Source organism: Bos taurus, chromosome 4 (genome assembly GCF_002263795.3).
Source record: "Bos taurus isolate L1 Dominette 01449 registration number 42190680 breed Hereford chromosome 4, ARS-UCD2.0, whole genome shotgun sequence".
Classification (NCBI taxonomy): domain Eukaryota; kingdom Metazoa; phylum Chordata; class Mammalia; order Artiodactyla; family Bovidae; genus Bos; species Bos taurus.
In genome coordinates this window covers 112,345,341-112,367,306 of record NC_037331.1, presented here as the reverse complement: position 1 = coordinate 112,367,306, position 21,966 = coordinate 112,345,341, and the positions used below count along the sequence as shown (strand labels likewise).

Genomic DNA, 21,966 nt, shown 5'->3' with positions numbered 1-21,966 from the left:
GCAGGGTGTGGAACCTGGCCCTGAAGGAGCTGCCAACTGAGATCTGCCTTCTCTTAGTCAGGTCTGGGACCTGGGAGGGTGAAAATTGTACCTTGGGGTTTTGCCCTTTCTTGTCAGAACAGAGAATAGCATTCATCTGGTAGAGATTTATAGGAATGTTACCTGACCATGACCAGCTCTCAGGAACAAAAGATCTGACACTAAGTCTGCAACTAACCACACCCATCCCTCACTTTTTGCTTTTAAAGAGACTTGCTGAAAGCTTTCAGTAACTTTGGGGTTCTTAGGGCAGGAGCCACCCATCTCCTTGTACAAATTTGTAATAAGCCTTTCTCTGTTCCAAACTCTGTTTGGTATTGATGGGCCTCACTGTGTGTCCAGCACACGGGCTTGCAAGTTCGGTAAAAAAAAAAACCAGAGGCTGAGACAGTAGCCCCAAATCCTCTATGACACAGACCCCCCTCTTGCAGCAATAGTAGGAACACTCTGGTGACTTGCATAAAAGAGTGAGCAGGCACCCAAATACATCCTGACAGGAATCAGAGCTGAGACCTAGAAGAGCTTTACGGGATCCTCACACAGCTAGAGGCAAAACTGCTGACAGAAGGAAGCCAAGGGTCCGGACTGGAGTGGAAATCACCTCCCCAGACGACATCACTGACCTTAGCTTAGGAAGGGGATGCGAATGGGGTCATGATCTCCCTGAGCTCATCAGAGGAAAAGTGAAAGTGTCAGTCGTGTCGGACTCTTCACAACCCCACCAACTGTAGCCCACTAGGATCCTCTGTCCATGGGATTCTCTAGGCAAGAATACTGGAGTGGATTGCCATTTCCTTCTCCAGGGGATCTCCCAGACCCAGGGGTCAAACCTGGGTTTCCCCGCATGGCAAGCAGATTCTTTACTGCCTGAGCCACAGGTAAGCCCTCAGAGGGGTGACAGCTAAAAGATCCAGGAAGCGGGCCCTGGAGCATCTCTGGAGTGAGGACAGTCAGTTCATCCGCCCCACACCCCGATCCCGAGCAGGATCCCAGAATGTCAAGGCTGGAGGGAACCTCGGAAATGTGGTTGTCTACAGGTGAGCAAACTGGGGCCGAGAAAAAGGGGATTTTTATCCTGTGAGCTGAGACACCCTTCAGCCTCAAGTACTGTTTACCTCCCCTTCCTCTACCCAGGCTATGGCTCAGATGGTAAACAATCCGCCCGCAATGCGGAGGACCCAGGTTCGATCCCTGGGTTGAGAAGATCCCCTGCAGAAGGAAATGGCAACCCACTCCAGTATTCTTGCCTAGAGAATCCCATGGACGGGGGACCCTGGTGGGCTACAGTCCATGGGTGTCCTGAAGAGTCAGACACAACTGAGCGACTGACACTACCCAGACTGAACCTCTCCAATTCCAGAAGGGCAGGGTTATCCTCTGTGAGGGCCGCCCTCACGGGAGCTGGGCCACCCACCATGGCCCAACACTGTGAGGCCAGGCCAAGGAGTCGCCGCCACCACTGCGGACGCCCCACGCAGGCCAGCCCTTGGGCTCCCCGGTTGGCGCGCTGCTCGAAGCACGTGGGAACACAAGAACCTCCTGGAAGGACACAGCAAGTCAATCAACTGAGCGCCGCGAAGGCTGCCCCAGGTCTGCGTGCAGGGTCCCGCCCCCCCGGCCAGAGGCAGCTCCCCATTGGCCGGACCAGGAAACCCCGCCCCCCGTGCAATCCCAGAGCCCCCCCTACCCCACCCCCCAATTGGCCGGCCCGGAGTCCCCGCCCCTGCGGTGTGAGCCCTAACGCGGCTCCCAGGGTCCTGCTGAGCGGTTCACTCTCGTGGCGGGGCGGAGATTTCCCCACACCGCCGCTGACTCCCAGAGAGCAGGAACCAGATCACGTGCACTCATTTGAGTTCAGCATATTTACTGAGCAAGGATGCAGCCAAGGTTCCGCCACCGTCACAGTTCTTAAGGGCCTTTAACACCAGAACCCCAACTTCTCCTTTACGAACAAGGCACCCGAGACCCAGAGCTGGAGTCAAACCAGGTTCCATCCTTCCAGGTCACGCAGTCTCCATTGATTCATTTTAGTGTAAAGAAAGGTCTTTTGAACACCTATTGAGTGCCATGCAAACTCGCAGGGCCTAGCCTGGAGCCTGGCACACTGAGTGCTTTGGAAGAAGGGGGGAGCACCAGTGCATAGCGATCACTCCTTCGGTCTGAGTCTCTGTATTTACATAGGGCATTAAGCATTAGAAAGGCCTAGAAGCTCTGAGCCCTGAAGCATCCCCAAGGAAACACCTGAGACTAACTCTGTAGCTGAGGGTTAAGCTCTCATCAGCTACACTAGCACCACATCCTGTCTGCACAGTTGCTGACAGCCCAGTCCGGACTGTGGGGCCTCTGGGAAGGGCTGGAGGATGCAAGAGCAAACAGAATCTATGGCAGGCCTGGCTGAGCTGTCATTGACGTGTATACTCTGTCCCAGAAATGAAAGCAGTGTTTCCACCCGCCCCCAACTCTGCTCAGGACTTTAGGAGAGGTAGGAAATGTCAGAGGGGGGCAACAGGAAGTGGCACAGCTAGGGACCCAGGCACCTGGAAGCAGGCTTGAACACAGGACACTCCACACAGTGCCAGACAAACAAGATAACAATCAGAACAGCTGAGGACCCATGACTGCAGCTTCAAAATCAGCCAAACCAAGGGCTGGTCTCCAGGTAGCACCCAAAGTGGTGTGATTCAAGAGGCACAAGAAGCTAGCTGCCATCAGGACGTCTCCTTGAGGCCTGATGCTATTGTCCAAACCACCCGTCTGAACCTCTGCTTTGGTAAGAGTTTTGTTCCACTGAGGTACTGAGGGCACCTGTGGGATATAGCCCAAAGGGAAAGTCTCATCTCACTCTGCACTCGAAGGACCTTCCACTCACTCCAGAAAATAAAGGTCCTTCTTGAGTGATTCTGAGTGGAAAAAGGGTGGAGATGAAGGGGGCCCTGAAGGTGAAAGAAAGGTCAAAAACTAGGCTTCCTATGATTCCGCTGACTCCAAATCTATTATGACCGTGACAAATCTAAGGTGGAGGATGCAGGTGGGTCACCTTCGACCGATAAGGAACGTGAGGCTGGTGGTGGCTAAAAGATTCACCTAGATCCCCTGGCCTAACTCTGCCATGAGCCCCAAGTTCTAGAAGACACTCCGTCCTTTAACATGACAAGTCAGGCCTGGCAACCCCACAGTCCACACTGGCTCACCAGCCTCACTCTGAGTAGGACCTTCCCCTAGGGGAAGGGCTTCTTGGGCCCATGGTGCACCTGACCCCCCACACAACCCCCCAGGTATCAGGTGGGGTCCATGGAGCATGCATGAACACTGAGACCCTGGGGGAAATGTCATCCACTCCAGGCTTTAGTTCCCCCGTCTCAGCTGATTACCAGAGTTAATCACGGATGCAAACACCCACTGAGGAAAGAACGGGAAATACTGGGAATCACTCTGGGCCAAGCATACACATCTAGGAAGACACCTGGTTTCCAGGGCAGCAGCCAAGGCACCACTATCAGCAGGCACCCCCAGGCTGGTCTGGACAGTGCCTCTGCCATCCCCTCTCAAGGAGGCGGCAGGGTTAATTCCTATCCCTCAGGAGATCTTGGTCCCCTTTACAACCACACATAATACTTACAAAAGCACTTAGAAAAACTATAAAAAAGGAAGTTTCAAAATAATAGTAACAAATTCAAATTTCCAGCACCTATTCTTCAGGCTTTCTGTCCACTCTGCTGTTTCTCTTGTTGATGGAGAAACCCCAGGCCCTCAATGTCCCTATCACCCTGGCTCTCTTGTCCCTCCATGCTACTAGTCAAAGGCCCCCACCAAAGTGTGGACTCCCCTAAGCCTTAATGGAACCGTTGTAAGTCAGGAATGTAGAAAGGGCAGCAAAGAGTGACAAGGAACTGAGGCATCTGGTCACCCTATACACTCTGTCACCATAAAGGCCACTGCTTCCCATTTGAATAAAGGGGGGGCGGGGCGGGATCTCTCCAGAGCCATCCCAGAAGGAACCAGCATCAGGCACGAGTGGAAAAGCTCCGTAGGGGCGGGGAAGAGAAGGTCCTGCCCAGGATGACCCTGCAGGCTCCTGCTGGTCAGCCCTCCTCCAAGCGGCTGGGCCGGGGCCGGGGCGGGCTCCCCAGGAGGGCGGGGGGCCCGGGGCAGGGCGGGCCCACCTGGCCCCGGGCATGCGTCTGCATGTGCACCGCCAGGTGGTGGTTGCGGTTGAAGGCCCGGCCGCACTGAGGACACCGGTAGGGCCGCTCGCCGGTGTGGATGCGCTGGTGCCGGAAGAGGTCGGAGGGCCGGCGGAAGGCCTTGCCACAGTAGGGGCAGGCGGGCCAGCCCTGGCTGTTGCCCGTGTGCAGGCGCTGGTGCAGCAGCAGGCTCTTCCGCTGCTGGAAGAAGCGCAGGCACTCGCTGCAGTGGTACACCTTGGCTGTCGCCGGCCTCCGCCCCACGAAGGGCCGGCGGCCCTCGCGCTCCTCCGGGAGCCAGCGGATGACTGGGCCGGGCACCACCACCTCCCCCGGCTCCAGAGCCGAGTGCGCATCCCCCCACCCGGTGGGCGAGCCGCCCCGGGCCTCCCGGTGCTCCTCCTCCACGTGGCTCCGCTGGTGAATGGTCAGGTTGATCTTCAGGCGGAAGCTCTGGCCGCAGTCAGGGCAGGGGAAGGCCCGCTCCTGCCGACGCGGGAGGACGCGGGGTGGCTGGGTCCCAGCCCCCGTGGACCGGGAGTCCCCGGCCCGCGCCCGGGGGACGCCCCCTGCGTGAAGCCGGCTGGAACCCCCGGTCCTGCTCCTGGGCCCTTTGGGGATTCCACACGCGGCCCGGCTCGGGGACGCCCCGGGGAAGGGCGGCTCTGGCGTCATCTCGTCCTCAGATGGTGCTTCCGTCTTGATGACCACAGCATCACCCCCTGGCAAATGGAGTCTGCATTGATCTCGGGGCCGGCCACACCCCGCCCCCCAGCAGGCTACCCCCCTGCCCACCCCCCGACCCAAGCCAGGCTCCAGATACACCAGGCCGGCCCACACCGCCTTCCCTGAGCCCCTGGCCCCAGAGTGCTCATGCCTGGGGCAGATAAACCACGCTGCAAAACCAGGAGCCGGGGTCAGGGCTCAGACCAGGGGACACAGATGGATGGAAAATGAAGAGGAGACAAAGACCGGCCCATATCCTTAACCCTGAGACACGCTGGCCTCATGGAACCCTCTAAAGTTCTGATGATTTTAGCTCTGATCTAGGACAATGAGCCCTGCAGGCCCTCACGGCTCCTAGACTGTAAGATGCTTCATGCCTGGACCTGGCAGGTGACTTGGCCGGCTCAGATCTACTGGGCCACGTGACAAATCTACACCAAGCGTCCACTGCCTGCCCCGCACCACGCTCTTAGGTGACAGAAAGCAGGCGCGAGGCCTGGGCTTCCCCCACTGATTCTGAGGCGGGACTGAGGCAGCGACCAACGGTCTCAGCCCCAGCCAGCAGGGGTCGCCATGGCTGGGGAGGCAGGGCCTGGCCTCAGTCCTGCCTGGAGCCCTGTGTTCTCCCCCACATCCTCCAACTGCTGCTCCTCTGGCTTCCTCTGGAGCCAGCCCCTAACCACACTCTTCTCTGACCGCCCCCGACTCCCAGACCAGAATCCGCCAGCCTTAGCTGCCAGACCAGAGTCGGCTTCCCGGTGACAGCGAACCTGGCCCCCCGCCTATGAGAATGAATACCTCCACCCTCAACGGGCAACTTCCAAGGTTCAGGACAGGAGTGATTTCCAATGTTGCTGAAGCCTGAGCTTAAACCACAAGCTGGGAGACCACTGAGGATGAGAGCTGTTAACTGGTGAGCCCCCAGGGCAGCACCCGACAGCAAGACTGTGGGTTCTCTGCTCAAGGCTCACCTAGGAGTCCTCACAGATAACTCATGGCAGAACCTCATTTCTATGTTAGAAATGACCCACTGTTTTTAAGTTAGTCCTCCAGCTACAGAATCATTAAGAGTCTAAGAATCATCTAAACTTTGAGGTAAAAAACCCTGTTGCACTGAATAGGCTGCCACGGTATCCTCAGGCTTAGGAACTAGTGAGGGTCTCAGGCCCTCTTCTTTGAAGAGGCAAGGCTCCCAGGTCTCTTCATCTGAGGCCACCCACAACCCCAAGGGGGACCCAGATCACGCACGTGCCTCCCCCAAAGCCAGAACCCGGGTGGAATGGGGGCAGGCTGGATCCCTTTCTATTGGGCCAGAATAGGCAATAATTGCTTTACTTTTTCCTGCTTATCGAGGTGTAAGGCCGGTTCACAGAATATGCACAGACTCTCAGCAGAAAGAACTAATTTCAATCACAGCCTCCATGATCAAACTGTAAGACGTGAGAGGCGGTCCAGCTGGGCTGTGTCACAGGGCAGCCGTGACACCTGACCGCCCCCTGGCAGCTCGTGGCTTGTCTGCAAGCAGCACCTTCCCAGCCAGAGCAGACGGCGATGGGGAAGAGCCAGACCACAGGTGACCCGGGTCCTCAGAACCCCAGGAAGTAAGACTTGGGGGTGAGGGAGGCGCCCTCCGGAGGAGAGCGCTCCCCAGGTCCATCATGCAAGCCCGCCCCCTCTCCCAGAGGGGCCCCGAGGTCTCCCGAGGCTCTGCTGAGGCCATGGGGCCTCCTCCCTTCACTCACCTGGCCCCAAGCTGGGCAGGATGTCCCTGGGAGGGCAGGTTGGTGACTCCCCATCTGAAGAGTCTTCCTCCCGTTTAACTGAAGACAAAATGCTGACACTGGCTGGGGGCCCTGTGAGGCAGAGTCCCGTGAAGGCCTTTCCCAGCCACCAGCCTGGAAGCAGACATGGCCATCCCCTAGCAGGCCCAGGACGTGCTCCAGCTCCCGGGCTCAGGAAGAGGAAGCACCACGTTCTGTCCCGAGGGTAGCGGCTCCCCACCTCCAGCCCCCCAACCTCTGCCTCAGAGGTGAGAAGAGTGCGGCAAAGGCTGTGCCCCCAGCTCCCATGCAGGTGGTGCTAACAACTGGCCCCTAAGCTTCGGAAGGTCACCCTGATGGGCCTCAAAAGGACAGAAGGTTTGGGGAGGCCCCAGGGCCCAGCGCCAGAGCAAGGACAATAAGAAGGTCTAGTCCTCTGACACACTGGCTGGGAAGGACGGACACAGGGAATGGGGGGGGGGGCACCCATGTTCAGAGGGGCCCATAGCCAGTGGGGAAGAAGCACAGAAGTAAACAGACAGAAAGCACCCCAGAGACTGAATGGTCAGGTTGGCATGGAGGGGGATCACCAAGTTAGCAAAAGAGCAGTCTGGAGACAGAAAACAAGGCTCTGGGTTATCTGCTAGATGCTCTCTGGATTATAAGCCATTTTTGTGACAGGATGGGCAAGAATGTTCCTTTAAACAAAAGCAGAGAACACTGGGAGGGATGACTGGAGCCACAGAGCCCTCGGAGACCTTTGGAAGGAGGACACTCACGCTGGCACTGTGCCAGACACATAAGTCGTACTGCTCCACTGACCTGATGGTCCTCACTTCCTGAAGAGGCCCCGCATCCCCCTCTTGTGCCCTTCTTCACTCTAGCCAAACTGGTGTATCTCACCCCCAACATACCTGAGGAACTCACACCTTTGCTCAGACTGTGTTCTCCTGCTGAAAATACCCTATGTTCCCAGCAAAATCCACCTCTAAGACCCATCTCGGGGCCCATTTCCTGGGAAGCCTGTCTGGCACAGAGCAGCCTGGCCCGCCCCCAGCTGTCTCCCCCACCCTCGAGCTGCAATGCTTCTTCTCAGTTTCGCTTGTCGGGCCCTGTTCGCACGGCTGCCCAGAGGCCCTCACTCACCAGTGCCCATTTCCGGTGGGGTCACCCTTGTTTCCCAGTCTGGCTGGTGCTCCAGGGCCTGACCTTCTTTTGGCTCCTCCTGGGCAGGGCTCACCGGGCTGGGGATCTGCTCTGGGTACGGAGGCAGGCCTGGGGAATGCAAATCAGTGACACTAAGGGCGACACAGAGGTCTCCCAGGACGCTGGGGAGCGGCTGACCGCAGTCACCTGGCCATAGGGTATGACAGTGAAGTGAACCTCACTGATCGCCTAGGAACTATTCCAGGCTAAAGAGAAAAAGAAATGGTACATGTAGTATGTTAAGTTATCCGATAGTACCATGACATACAGGACCAAAGATCTGGCTTTTTTTAGGGAGTCCTGGCTGGAAACAGTTTAACAGCAGTTCCCAATCCCAAGTCCTCTAGCGGGCTGGTGTATAAAGATCCCCTGGGGAGCACCCCCAAGATTCCCCTCAGTAAGTTCTGGGTGGGCCTAGGAAGTATGCATTTTTAAAAAATGAGTGGAAGAGACATGAATATTTCTGAGTGGAAGACACATGAACATTTCCCAGAATGAAAAATTAAAATGGCCCATAAACAAATAAGACTATGCTGGTTCCATAGCCAGACACTACAAGAAAATCACAGACCATATTCTTTATGAACATTGATGCAAAAACCCTGAACAAGATGCTAGCAACCTGAACTGGACAGCACAGTAAAAAGATTAAATAGCATAACCAAGTAGAAATTTACTCCTGGAATGCAAGGATGGTTCAATATGTGAAACTAGATCAATGGAATACACCACATTAAGAATGATGGGGAGAAAAAAAAACATGATTATCTCAGTTAATGCAGAAAAACATCTGACAAAATTCAATACTCTTTTATGAAAAAATATCACTCAAAAAATTAAGACTAGAAGGAAACTACCTCAATACAATAAAAGTCTTAATTAGGCAGAAATTCAAACAATATGCTACGACGTAGATGAACATTGATGATGTCACGCTAAGGAAAATAAGCCAGTCATACAAAGACAAATACTCTGTGATTCCACTTACATGAAGTACTTACTTAGAGAACTCAAATTCAACGGGACAGAAAGGAGAATTGTGGTTGCCAGAGGCTGAGAAAGGGGGAGAGTTATTGTTTGATGAAGCAGAATTCCAGTCTGACGAGATGAAAGGAGTAAGAGATGAATGTTGGTGACGGCTGCACAACATGTGAATGTATTTAGTATCACTAAACTGTACACTTACAGTTAATTTGGTCAATCTTATGTTATACGTATTTGATTAAAGTAAGAAAATAAAGTGCTGATACACAGTACAATACACATGATCCTTGAAAACATAAATGAAAGAAGACAGACGCATAAGATCATGTATTATATGATTCTACTTATATGAAATGTCCAGAATCAGCAAATCTATAGACTCAGAAAGCAGATTTGTTGTTGCTAGGACTAGGGGGCTTGGCAGGGCTTCAGGTGATAGCTGAAAGATACAGGGCTTGTTTCTGAGGTGACAAAAAATATTTTAAAATTGACTGTGGCTGCACTTATCTATGAATATTCTAGAAACCAGTGAAAGTGAAAGGGGGCTTCCCTCATAGCTCAGTTGGTAAAGAATCCACCTGCGATGCAGGAGACCCCAGTTCAATTCCTGCATCAGAAGATCCACTGGAGAAGGGATAGGCTACCTACACTAGTAATCTTGGGCTTCCCTAGTGGCTCAGATGGTAAAGAATCCACCTGCAATGCTGGAGACCTGGGTTCAATCCCTGGGTTGGGAAGATCCCTTGGAGAAGGGAAAGGCTACCCATTCCAATATTCTGGCCTGGAGAATTCCTGTCAGACGCAACTTTCACTTTCACTTTTACTGAATTGTATGTTTTAAATGGGTGAACTGTATAGTCTGTGAATTATTTCTAAAAAAATCTTTTTTTAAACTACACTGAAATATTCCTTACACTGAAATATTCCTAAACTACACTGAAATATTATCACGCAGACTAAAATCCTACAAGTCTGACCACATTCCCTAGTGGCAAGGCTGTGGGGAAAGAGGCCCTCTTTCACAACACTGATGGAAATGTAAATGATACAACATCTTGTGCGTCTGAATGCCATTGAAGTTACACCAAAATGACCTATAGGTCAACTTGAAGGGGTTCCCAAGAGCCAAGAATGGGACAATGTAAGCATGAAAATAATGGTTGCAAAAGACTGCATGTATAAAATATTCACCTACAAAGTTATAATAATAAAAAAAGGAAGAAAGAAAAGCCCAGGTATTGGTCACCTTTGGCATTCCAAAAATTGATGACAAGAAATATTTAAGCAGCTAATCTGCCTTTTCTGTACAGACCATATTTCAAGGTAATTAAAAGAGCTGGTTAGGGAAATTATTCTTTATAAAAGAATTTCAGCTACTAGGTGCCGATGCCCGTATGCTCAGTCATGTCTGACTCTTTGTGACCCCCTGGAATGTAGGCTACTCGGCTCCTCTGTCCATGGAATTTTCCAGGCAAGAATGCTAAAGTGGGTTGCCATTTCCTCCTTCAGGGTATCTTCCTGATGCAGGGATTGAACTTGCGTCTCTTGCACCTTCTGCACTGGCAGGTGGATTTTTTACCACTGCACCACCTAGGAAGCCCTCAGTTCAGTCAGTCGCCTCTGACTCTTTGCCACCCCATGGACTGCAGCAGGCCAGGGCACCTAATAGGGAAGCCCTATTAGGTGCCAAAGTAATGACCAAATTTCACCATTTTACAACCCCTAATTCAGTAATGAATCCAGGGAAGTCTTCAATGGCCATTAAACTCATTAGGTGAAAAGTTGATGGGGAATTTTATAATAGAAGGATAAAGCTGATAATCACAAAAAGAAAGGCAACTGAATAAGACCCGAAACTGTAAGACTCCTAGTAGAAAACACAGGCGGTAAGCTCCTTGACATCAGTTTTGGCAAAGATTTTTTTTTTGGATTCAATATAAACAAAGGGACATCAAACTTAATATAAACAAGGGGAAATACATCAAACTAAAAACCTTCTACACAGAAAAGGAACCATCAACAAAATGAAAATACAACCTATGGAATGAAAGAAAATATTTGCAAGTCATTCACTTGATAAGGGGTTAAGATCCAAAATACATAAAGAACTCACACAACTCAATAGCAAAAAAAAAAATCAATTAACATTTGAAGATCTGAGTATCTGAACAGACATTTCCCAAAGAAGATGTACAGATGGGCAGTGGGCACATGAAAAGATGCTAAACATCACTAACCATCAGGGAAATGGTGAGACATCACCTTACATGTCCGAATAGCTATTTTCAAAAAGACAGGAAACGACAAGGATGTGGAGAAAAGGAAAACTGTGTGCTCTATTGGTGGGAAGGTAAAATGTCTCAGCAACAAGGGAAAGCGGTATAGGGGTTCCTCAGAAAATGAAAAAGAGAGCTACCATAAGGTCCAGCGACGCAGGCATTTTCCCAAAGAAAACAAAAACATTAACTCAAAAAGGTATCTGCACACCAACGTTCACTGCACACCGCGGCATTATTTACAACAGCTGAAATACGAAAATAACTTGAGGGTACCGACAGATGAACGGATAAAGAAAATGTGGTGTGTATCTGTGTGTGTGTATGTATATGTGTGTATGTGTGTGTGTATATATATACACATATAAACAGAATATTATTCAGCCATAAAAAAGAATGAACTCCTGTCATTTGCAACAAACTTTAGGGTATTTCGCTAAGTGAAATAAGTCAGACAGAGAAAGCGATCTCACTCATACATGGAATCTATTTAAAACAAACCAAGATGGAGTAGGAAATGGTAACCCATTCCAGTATTCTTGCCTAGAAAGTTCCATGACCAGAGGAGCTTGGCAAGCTACAGTCCATGGGGTCGCAAAGAGTCAGCCACGACTGAGCACATCAGCACATACCATGATCTACAATGGTTGTTTCCTTTTGTATTCCTACCAGAAGACTTTGGGACTTCCAATTGTTCCATATCCTTGCCAGTGTGTTTGGTCTTTTAAAATTTTTGACCTTTTTAATAAATGTATAGCAGTAGGAGAAAAAACAAAAAAACAAACAAAGAGGGGCTTCCCTGGTGGTCCAGTGGTCAAGATCTGTCTGCCAATGCAGGAGACACAAAGACATATAGGATCGATCCCTGGTCCAGAAAGATCCCACATGCCAGAGAGCAACTAAGCCCCTGCATCACAACTACTGAGGCAGCACTCTATAGCGTCTGTGAGCTACAACTACCGAGCCCACCTGCCCCGACTACTGCGCCCATGCACCCTAGAGAAACCAGCGCATTGAGAAGCCCATGTGCCGAAACTAGAGAGCAGCCCCCGCTTGCTGCAACTAGACCAAGCCCGTATGCAGGAGCAAAGACCCAGCAAAGCCAAAAATTAATTAATAAATCTTTAAACAACAAACAAAAACAAGATCACAGATGCAGAGAACAGATTGGGGGTTGCCAGAGGTGAGGGGTAGGGGGTAGGTAGAACGGGTGAAAGCAGCCAGAGCGTGGCCTGCCCTGAGCTAAGGGGCCTGCGCTCCTTCCTGGCCTCGCACTGTGGGAAGTGCAGAAGGGCGGGACACGCATGGACTGTCCCCAGCCCCGGCCACGCCCCCACTCACCTGCACCTGGCCTCCTGGGGCACACTTCCTCTCTCTCGTTCCCTTCCTCCCGGCCCCACGGGCCTTCAGGACAAGGCTCCTCTCCCCTCTCCATCCGGGTGAGGATGTCTGGTTTGGAGATGGCATAATCTGCGTGCAGAGTACAGAGAGAGCTGGGTCAAGACTGGACACCCGCCACCCAGGTGCCCAGAGACGCAGCGACACCTGGAGGAACAGAAGCCAAAGCTGAGACACAGCCTGCAGGAGGCCCATCTGTGGGCAGGGCCCAGAGCATCATCTAGACAGCCTTACCCAGGGAGACCAGCATCTCGTAGTTGCCCCTCATCACGTGCTTGTACAGCTCCTTCTGCCACTCGTCCAGCTTGCCCCACTCTGGCTCAGAGAAATACACGGCCACGTCATCAAAGGTCACGGGCACCTGGAACCACAGGGTCACGCAGGCTCACCCACACGCCGATGGGCAGGGAACGTGGGCTATCCCACCCCCGGTGTCCAGGGCTTACCCTGGGGACCTCGCCCTTGCTGCCCGGGGGCAGCCGCAGGATCCAGAAGTTCCTGTTCCTCAGCAGGTTCTCCATGTTCTCCAGCCGCCTCTGCAGCAGCCCGTACTCCTGCAGCAGGGTCCCCAGCACGGCCCACTTGCCCTCCAGCTGGTTCCCGAGCTCCACGGCCGTCTTCTCGCAGTCGGCCAGCTTCTTCTCAGCCGTCCCTGTCCGCCCCTCCAGAGTCAGCAGGCGGGTCAGGCAGGAATCCACCTTCTTTTCCAAGGCCTGGATGGCGGCCACCACCGTCCACAGCGTGATTTCCGTGGAGTAGAGGTAGGAATTCTTCTCAGCGGCCGGCTGGGGTGATGGAGAAGGAGTCGAAGGCCTTTCATCCCCTGTTGGTTTGTCCCTCTCTGGAGCCTGTCCAGCAAAAGCAAGGGGAAATATGATCACAATTATCCAGTGAGATGTCCATCTCAAAGAGAAACCTCAGAATGGCACTTCCCAGGTGAAGCCCCACCTGGGATCCTGAGGACCCAGCAGGAAGCGGAGGAGAGGGAGGAGCAGGGGGGATATCCATCCTCAAGGACAGGCTGGACCAGGGTGTTAGCAAGTGGGAATCAGGAGGAACAGCATCTGTCACCTCGCACAGGTGACTTCCCTTCCTGGTCTTGGTCTTGTCCTCTGGCACTCAGAAGCTCAGTGGCAGTGGTACTACTCACAAGCTGGCTGAGCTCTGCAAAGTTTGTTATGCATTTTAACTCCAACCCCACATCTGTAAAAAGGGGTAATAATAATACCTACATGATGGGATTGTGAGAATTAATGATACTGTCTTAGTAAAAAAACACTTAACATGATGATGTCCAATGTGGCAAACACTCAATAAATGTGAGCCCTGTGTTGTTGACAATGAGGAGGATGTTGAGCTGAAGGCGGGTCCAAGTCAGGAGTGCAGTAAGTCGTTCACATGGCCTTTCTACTCCACCCTGTTCATTACATTGTCCTTCAATGTCTTGGGGGCTTCCCTGATAGCTCAGTTGGTAAAGAATCTGCCTACAATGCAGGAGACCCCGGTTTGATTCCTGGGTTGGGAAGATCCACTGGAGGAGGGCATGGCAACCCACTCCAGTCTTCTTGGGCTTCCCTTGTGGCTCCGCTGGTAAAGAATCTGCCCACCGTGCGCAAGACCTGAGTTTGATCCCTGGGTTGGGAAGATGCCCTGAAGAAGGGAATGGCTACCCACCAACTCAATGGACATGAGTCTGAGTAAGCTCCAGGAGTTGGTGATAGACAGGGAAGCCTGGTGTGCTGCAGTCCATGGGGTCACAAAGAGTCAGACACGACTGAGCAACTGAACTGAACTCAATGTCTTGGAAAAGAGCTTCTGAAGTTTCTCAGCTGACCTCAGGGCCTGACAACCAGGCCTCAGCCCCAGTTCGTCTCGCTAAAAGCCTCGCTGGACAGAGGGACCACTTCACCCCTTCTCTGTACTCATCCCCATGGTCAGCTCACCATGAAGTCCTATCTGTGCATCTTCTAAAACTACGTCAAGTCCGCCCTTGCCTCTCCTGCTCTGGGGACTAGTCCAGGCCCCAGGCCCCTTTGCCCGGAACCCTTGCTGCTCTGCGCAGCTGGTTTCCCCAGGTCACCCTTCTTCCCCGCAATCAATTTCCCACAGGCTGACCAGGAATCTTTTAAATACACACTAGAGCATTTTAGTCCCCTGACTGACAGCTTCCTGGTGTACTCAGAATAAAATCTAAACATCTTACCATATCCCAGCCTACCTCCTTGACTTTATATCCTCCTGGGTACTAACTACCAGCCAGCTCCCCTAGCCTCTGGGATTCTTATGACGTACCTGGCTCTCTCCTCTCCCTTTGCCTGAGCGCTTCCCTCACCCCTCTTTACGCCTGGCTCCCTCTTCTGTTAAGACTCCAGCTTAAACACTGCCTCACAGAGACCTTCACCAACTAACACATCTAAACTAGGCCCCCTGCTAGCCCTTCCTTCACGCTGTTTTATGGCTTGTGTTGTTCCCCAGGAGAACATAAGATCCATGAGGACATCAGCTCCATGAAGGTATATATTATTCACCATTGTATTCCCAGCTTCTAAAAGAGTGCCTCATTCATAGCAGATGCTCAGTAAATGCCTACTGAGTGAATGAGTGAATGACTAAACAATTAAACACAGTCATTCAATAACAATGACTAAACACCTGTCAACAGTCAGTACAATGGGGATGCAGAAAAAAATGCAGTTCTTCCTTGTGCTGGAGAAAAGTTGTGTACATAGACAGTCAAATTAACAGTGTGATACCAGGGGCTAATCAAAGTTGAGGGCAAGTCTATCCTGCTGGGTGAATGTTTTGGGGATCTCAGGTTGCTGCAAGAGAGCAGAAGGAGAGAGGCAGATGAGAAGGGCCAGGAAAAGTGCTGAGAAAGTGGTCCTGGGCTAAGTGGGAGCTGAAGACGACACCTGTAGCCCCAGGGAAAGGCCTTGCTGGGGGCTTCCCCCAAGGAGCAGGGCTGTAAGTCCCAAGAAGGCCCATCCTCTTTTTCGCCCTTGCACTCAGAGAGCCCTTACCAACACACAGACACCAAACTCACCAAAGAGGAAAGAAAAGGAAAGTAAAAGTGAGGTCACGTTTGACTCTTTGTGAGGCCATGGATCTCCAGGAGATCTTCCTGACTCAGGGGTTCCCACATTGTAGGCAGACACTTTACCATCTGAGCCACCAGGGAAGTCCTCCTTAAAGAAGAAAAGTTCCTCCTTAAAAAGTATCCAAAGTAATCAGCATCTAGAAAAATCAAGGCTTCAAAAACCTTGTTAAGATGTATTAATAATGGTAGATACGGGTTGATGTCGCAGTGGTAAGAACCCGCCTGCCAACACAGGAGACCCAAGAGAGGCCGGCGCGATCCCTGCATCAGGAAGACCCCCTGGAGAAGGAAATGGCAACCCACTCCAGTATTCTTGCCTGGAGAACCCCATAGACAGAGGAGCCTGGTGGGCTACAGTCCACGGAGTCACAGAGTCCGACACGACTGAGAGACTCAGCCCGTGTGCACGGTGGATTGAGCTCTTCACAAATGTTTTTCTACTATGTCCAAAAAAAAAAAAAAAAAAAGGGCCAAAAGGTTATTTTCTCCAAACTGGACACACTGTATATTATCAGCCAAAATTTCAGTATCTGCTAATCTTTTATGAACCACAACAAAAAACAAAAACACCCGCCTACAATCCCTGCAGCAAACAGCACTCAACACCTTCTCTTTGCTGTCACCGCACGTGTGCACCCGAAAGGGGACCCAACTCCGGAGCCCCAGGTGGGCGTCAGGCTCTGGCCTCGACTCGACTAGGTGTGCAACTTTGGGCGCGTCCCGCCCCCCTCCCCGCGCAGCCTCAGACCTCGGTCGTCAGAACCGATGGGGCCGGGGTGCCTGTCCACCCCCCCCCCACCCCGCCCCACCCCCCGGCCTGTCTCCGGGCCGCCGGGCCTCCAGGCCTCCAGTGAGACAATGGACGGGAGGAGACCGCCACTCGGTTCCAAGACGAGGGCTTGTCATCTTAAGTGTGACCGCAAAGTCCGGCCGCTCCCCCGACGTCGGGGCCGCCCACCCGCCGCGCACGGCCTGGCGTTTGGGCCGCCCAAGGCCCGGCCGGGACTAGAGCAGCCGGGCGGCCCGAGCGGGCCGGACGCGCGGGCGCGGGACGGAGGCGGCGGAGAGGAGGCCGCGCCGCGGCCGCTCGGGGCGCCGCCCGACCGAGACCCTCGCGGGTCCATGCGGCGGCCCGGCGCGGCTGGGCGTCCGCGCGCGGGGCGCTTACCGGGGCGGGCGCCGCTTCGGCCATGGCTGCCCGCGTCCCTCGCTCCGCGGCTCTCCTCCCGGGGGCCGGCGCGGGGCGGCGGCGGAGGCGGAGCGGAGCCGCCCTGCCTCGGAGCTCCTGCCGGGGCGGCCGCGAGCTGCGTCCGAGCCACGTGCCCCGCCGGCCCTTTAAACAAGAGCTGCGCTCGCGGCCGGGCCAGAGGCCGCGCGCAGCGCCCCCTGCAGCCCGAAGGACCGCACTCCCGCGGCCTTCGGTGCCCACCAGCCCCGGGCGGCCGCGGGGGTCCCGCCGGGCGTAGGGGGAGCCGGCTGCCCGCCCTCGCCTGGGCCGCGGGAGTCGACGCCGGGGCAGCACGCTCCGCGGGGCCCACCGGCCGGGCTTCCGTCGGGCGAAGCCGACCCTCGCCCCCGGGCCGGGCGGGGTGCTTGGCGGCGGGGGGGGGGGGGGGGGGGGGGGGGGCGGGTGGAATCCAGCCAGTGAGCTAACAAAGGAAACGCGTTGGAAACTTCGAGGCTTTGGGGCAAGACGTTCAGTCATCGCCAGGTGACCTCAACTGTGTATGCACTTGATCTGCCGTTTTAACACCTCTGATGTTAGTTTGGGTATACATTTTGCGCGGGGAAAGCCAAGGTGGAGTGGGAGGGATCGATAAGTATTTTTAAACTTTTATTAGTTTTCCGGAATAAAGAGAAGGATCTCAAGAAAACTGCATTTCGTTAAATAAACCAACCCTGCTTCCTTCGTTCCCTTTGGGGATCCAGGGTCTCCTCCGCCTTCCCTGGGGTCCGCCTTCCCAGCAGGTACGCGGCTGGATGGCCCGCTCTACCACACCCAGTTGCCACTCGCCTGCCAGCCACCAGCTGGGGGGTCCTCTGGATCGGGAGGACTAAATCCACCACTAACTCAGGCCCTGAGGCATTTGGAATAAACGACTCAATCTGGGACCTACTTTCCCCTTACCTGCAACCCACAGAGCCTTACTCTGGAAAACCTCTTAATCACAGAATGTAAACTTAAATGGGCTTCCCAGGTGGCTCAGTGGTAAAAAAATCCGTCTGCAAAACAGGAGACTCGGGTTCCATCCCTGGGTCGGGAAGATTCCTTGGAGGAGAGCATACCCTACTCCCGTATTCTTGCCCCGAAAAGCCCAAGGACAGAGGAGCCTGGTGGGTTACAGTCCGTGGGGTTGCAAAGAGTGGAACGTGACTGAGTCTGCGCTCATGTGCATATACCTAGAGTAAAACACGCTTTACTTACCTGGTGGTGCAGTGGCTAAGACTCCGCCCTTCCAATGCAGAGGGTGTGCGTTCGATCCCTGTTGGGAGAACTAAGGTGCAGGGCGGCCAGAAAATAAAATATGCTGTATACAGTTCAAGTTTACCTTCTATCTTTTCTGCATTTCACAATAATCTCACTCTGTCCAACAAGCCTGGAAACTCTTCCAGGTTTGGAAGAGTTAGAAATCAGTCTGCAGTTTTGTTTCTTTATGTTTTCTCTTTTTTCTCTTGGGAGGGAGGGAGAAAATGATTAGCTCATATATCTGATCCAAGCAAAAGAGAGATCAGTTAATAGTAGGAACACAAATGAATTGATACCTTCTTCAGGTCAGGTTCACCCCTAGAATCTGGGACAAGGTTAGGAAGTATTACTTTAAGGTAACAAGAAATCAAATCTATATATGGTATGGTTCATTCTGGGAATCCTTGTTGAAATAACCTGATCTAAGACAGTTTGCAAACAAAAGAGCGCCCCTCAGGTCTCAGCAGGGGTCAGGCAGACCAATGTATTAAGGATTACAAATTTCTTATAATTTTATAAGTTGTGATCTCATAAAATAAGAGTTAGTGTCCAAGGCAAACAGAAAGAGTCTGGAAAATGGATGGGAGAGGAAGAAATGTTAGAATTTCACAGGCTTTGCTCCAGGAAGAGTGCTTTCATTTTTGACAGCTGGTCGGAGTTTTTTAGAAAAGTTTCCGTAAGTCAGTATTCAAGTTTTAGTATCCTGATCTCCTGGAGTGCTTATTAAAATACAGATTGCTGGGCACTGGTCTCAGAATTTCCAGTCTGGGGCTGGAGTGGGCGGGGCAGGGGCGCATACAAAATTTTGTTTCTGTTTGCCATGAGATGTTGATTCTGCTGTTGAGTGATCACACTGCCCTGCCCATTAGCTCCCAAAGCTGCTTCCCGGTCCTAGGCTCCAATTTTATAAACATATTAACAAAAAATACAAAAATGTGATACCATCATGTGGTTTCCTGAGCAGACCAGCCTGGGTGTCAGGCCAGGCGCAGCTCTAATATAAATTAAGATGATGTGCATCCTTAGTTATTAATCTTTCTCTTGTGGATTTGCTCCTTTCTGGAGCAGGTCTCCAGGGCCTGAGTACCTCTGGGTGAGCTGACAACACTGGATTTCCACAGTAGAGGCACAGACCCTGGAGGGAGGGGTGACTCCAACCAGGTACAGGCCACTCTTTGCACAGTCAACCATCGGCCTCTGCGGCAGAAGGTGGGCTTGTCAGAGGTTGAGGGCCACTCAAACAATACCTAGGGTCATGTAGGGTGAGGGAAGGGTCCAGGTACTCTGATGCTAGTGACCCCACCACCGCATCCTCCACCAGGAGATGGGGCAGAGAATTCCCACGCCCCCTACCTTTAGATTAGGAAGCGGACACCCTCCTCTAAAGCAGCAAGAGGGGAGGTATTAGCAGAGGGAGACCAGAAGGGTAAGCAAATCCCCTTGCACCATGAAGCCCTCCCTTGTTGACCCAGCACTGGGCTCCCTGTTCTGTGAACTGTCAGACCTATTCACTCAGCGGACGTTCGGTGAGAACCTCCATGCCAGGCCCCCAAGCTCGGAGCTGTGGAATCCGGATACGATTCACACCTGGTCCCTGCCTTCAAAAAGCATCGCCTCCTGTTGACTCTACCTCTGTGATCTCGTGCACCGCTCTCTTCCGGCCGCAGCGACACCCAATCAGACCTTCATCGGCTCTTGCTGGTCTCACTCAAAAGCCTCTCACATATCCCCCGTGCGCCCCCGCCCTCAACAAAAGCAAAAGCTCTTATTAGGGTAATCGTCCCAATTCGCAGCTAGATACAAATCACCCTTTTGCTCAAAACTCTCAGCATCCCATTACTAACTCAGTAAAGTCCAAACTCCCTAGTCTGACCCCAACCTCTCTTTCCAACTACGTCCCCACTACTCCCCTCCTCCCACCGCACCCTCAGCTGAGTCAAATGAGTTGCTGTTTATTGGTACACACCCCATAACATCTAGTTTGGTCATATCACTCCTTTTTAGAATGTACTTCAACTTATCCTTAAAGGTCCAGCTCAAAAGCATCTCTTCCAGCTCAAAGGCATCTCATAATGCCATTCGCAATGTCCCACAGCTGAATGTAATTGTTCTCTGAATTCTTACAGATTTTAGCTTCACTTAGGACATATCGTTTTCGATCTTCTATTAGATATCCCTGACAAACTGTAAGCCCAAGAACAAAGTCTCAGATTTATTAACCTTTTATCCCTCCCTCTGGAGACTGCACATGGAGGAGACTTGGATATTCATGAGTGAACAAAATCTAAGGCTGTGCAAATGTACAGTACACGAGTGGAACAGATTTCCACCCCAGTGTTCACAGCAGCAGTGTACAATAGCCAAGACACGGAAGCGACCTAAGCGCCCATCAGCAGATGAGTGGAAAAAGATGTGGTACATATACACAACAGAATACTACTCAGTCATTAAAAAGTAGCATTTTGCCATTTGTGATAACATGGACGGACTTGATGGGTATTATGCTAAGTGAAGTAAGTCAGATACAGAAAGACAAATACTCTATGATATCACGTATATGTGGAATCTTAAAAATACAACAAACTAGTGAATGTAACAGAAACTGACTCACGAAGAACAACCTAGTGGTTACCAATAGGGAGAGGGAAGCGGGGAGAAGCAACATAGGAGTCGGGGATTGAGAGGTACAGACTATTATGCACAAAATAAGCTACAAGGATATATTGTACAGGGCAGGGAGTATAGCCAATATTTTTAATAACTATAGAGTATAATCTTTATAAGTTGTGAATCACTATAGCGTACACCTATAACTTACATATTGTATATCAACTATACTTCATTCTTTTGTTCTTTTTTTAAAAATAACTTTCTCATCTTTTTATCTTACTGCTACAGTACATGGTGTATTTTTGTAGTATTTTATTCATTTGGCCGCACCGAGTCTTAGTTGTGGCATTCAGGGTCTTTGATCTTCACTATGGCACGTGAACTTGGTTGCAGCATGTGGGATCTAGTTCCCTGACCAGGAATCAAACCCAGGCCCCTTGCTTTCAGAGGATGGAGTCTTAGCCACTGGACCACCAGGGATATCGTTATACTTCAATTAAAAAAAATTTTTTTTAAGGAAACAGATTTTGATAGAATGTACATCACCAACTCGATGGACATGAGTTTGGGTGAACTCCCGGAGTTGGTGATGGACAGGGAGGCCTGGCAATTCATGGGGTCACAAAGAGTTGGACACGACTGAGTGACTGAACTGAAATTCAACCAGGCGAAGATTGTTCTTTTCTACACTGCCTTAGCCCAAGTATTTAAAACAGTGCTTCAGTAACAGGTGCTCGACATGTATTTGCTGAACAAAAGAAACGAACGAGGGAAGCTTTCATAAAAGCGGGTCTACAAGCTGAGTGAAAAGTGTCAAGTCGCTCAGTCATGTCCTGTGATTCCGTGAGCTATACAGTCCATGGAATTCTCCAGGCCAGAATACTGGAGTAAGGAGCCTTTACCCTTCTCTGGGGGATCTTCCCAACCCAGGGATCAAACCCAGGTCTCCTGCATTGCAGGCGGGTTCTTTAGCAGCTGAGCCACAAGGGGATGGTATCAAATACTTGGCTCACAGAGAAGGGCATTCCCAGGAGAGGCAACACATGAGCTCAATGTGGTCATGGGGAAGTACGGCTTATTGATTAAATGACAGGACTCCCACTGCAGCAGCAGCACAGAGAATTTAGTATGAAAGGTGAAGAAACCCGGAGCAGGTTAGGTGGTCCAAGTCTTGAGTTCTACACTTAAAAGCTTGCCCTAAGGCTTTGAGGAAAGGCCA

At 51.9% G+C, this 21,966-nt stretch overlaps 1 protein-coding gene across 5 annotated transcripts; it reads right to left on the bottom strand.

The window, feature by feature from the left end:
- Positions 1-1,882: 1,882 nt before the first annotated feature.
- Positions 1,883-17,266, bottom strand: ZNF783 (zinc finger protein 783). 5 transcript variants are annotated; one of them, XM_059885978.1, is made up of 8 exons: positions 16,839-17,266; positions 13,522-16,110; positions 13,020-13,421; positions 12,808-12,934; positions 12,517-12,645; positions 7,856-7,984; positions 6,692-6,844; positions 1,883-4,945 (listed from the first exon to the last, which is right to left on the bottom strand). In XM_059885978.1, the coding sequence occupies exons 2-8, from the start codon at positions 13,579-13,581 to the stop codon at positions 4,122-4,124; spliced, it is 1,824 nt and encodes a 607-aa protein (XP_059741961.1). In that variant the 5' UTR covers positions 13,582-16,110; positions 16,839-17,266; the 3' UTR covers positions 1,883-4,121. The 5 variants fall into 5 exon arrangements, with proteins under 5 accessions (XP_059741961.1, XP_059741962.1, XP_059741963.1 ...); XM_059885979.1 differs by having other exon boundaries at positions 6,692-6,802; XM_059885980.1 differs by having other exon boundaries at positions 6,692-6,769.
- Between the last annotated feature and the right edge of the window lie 4,700 nt (positions 17,267-21,966).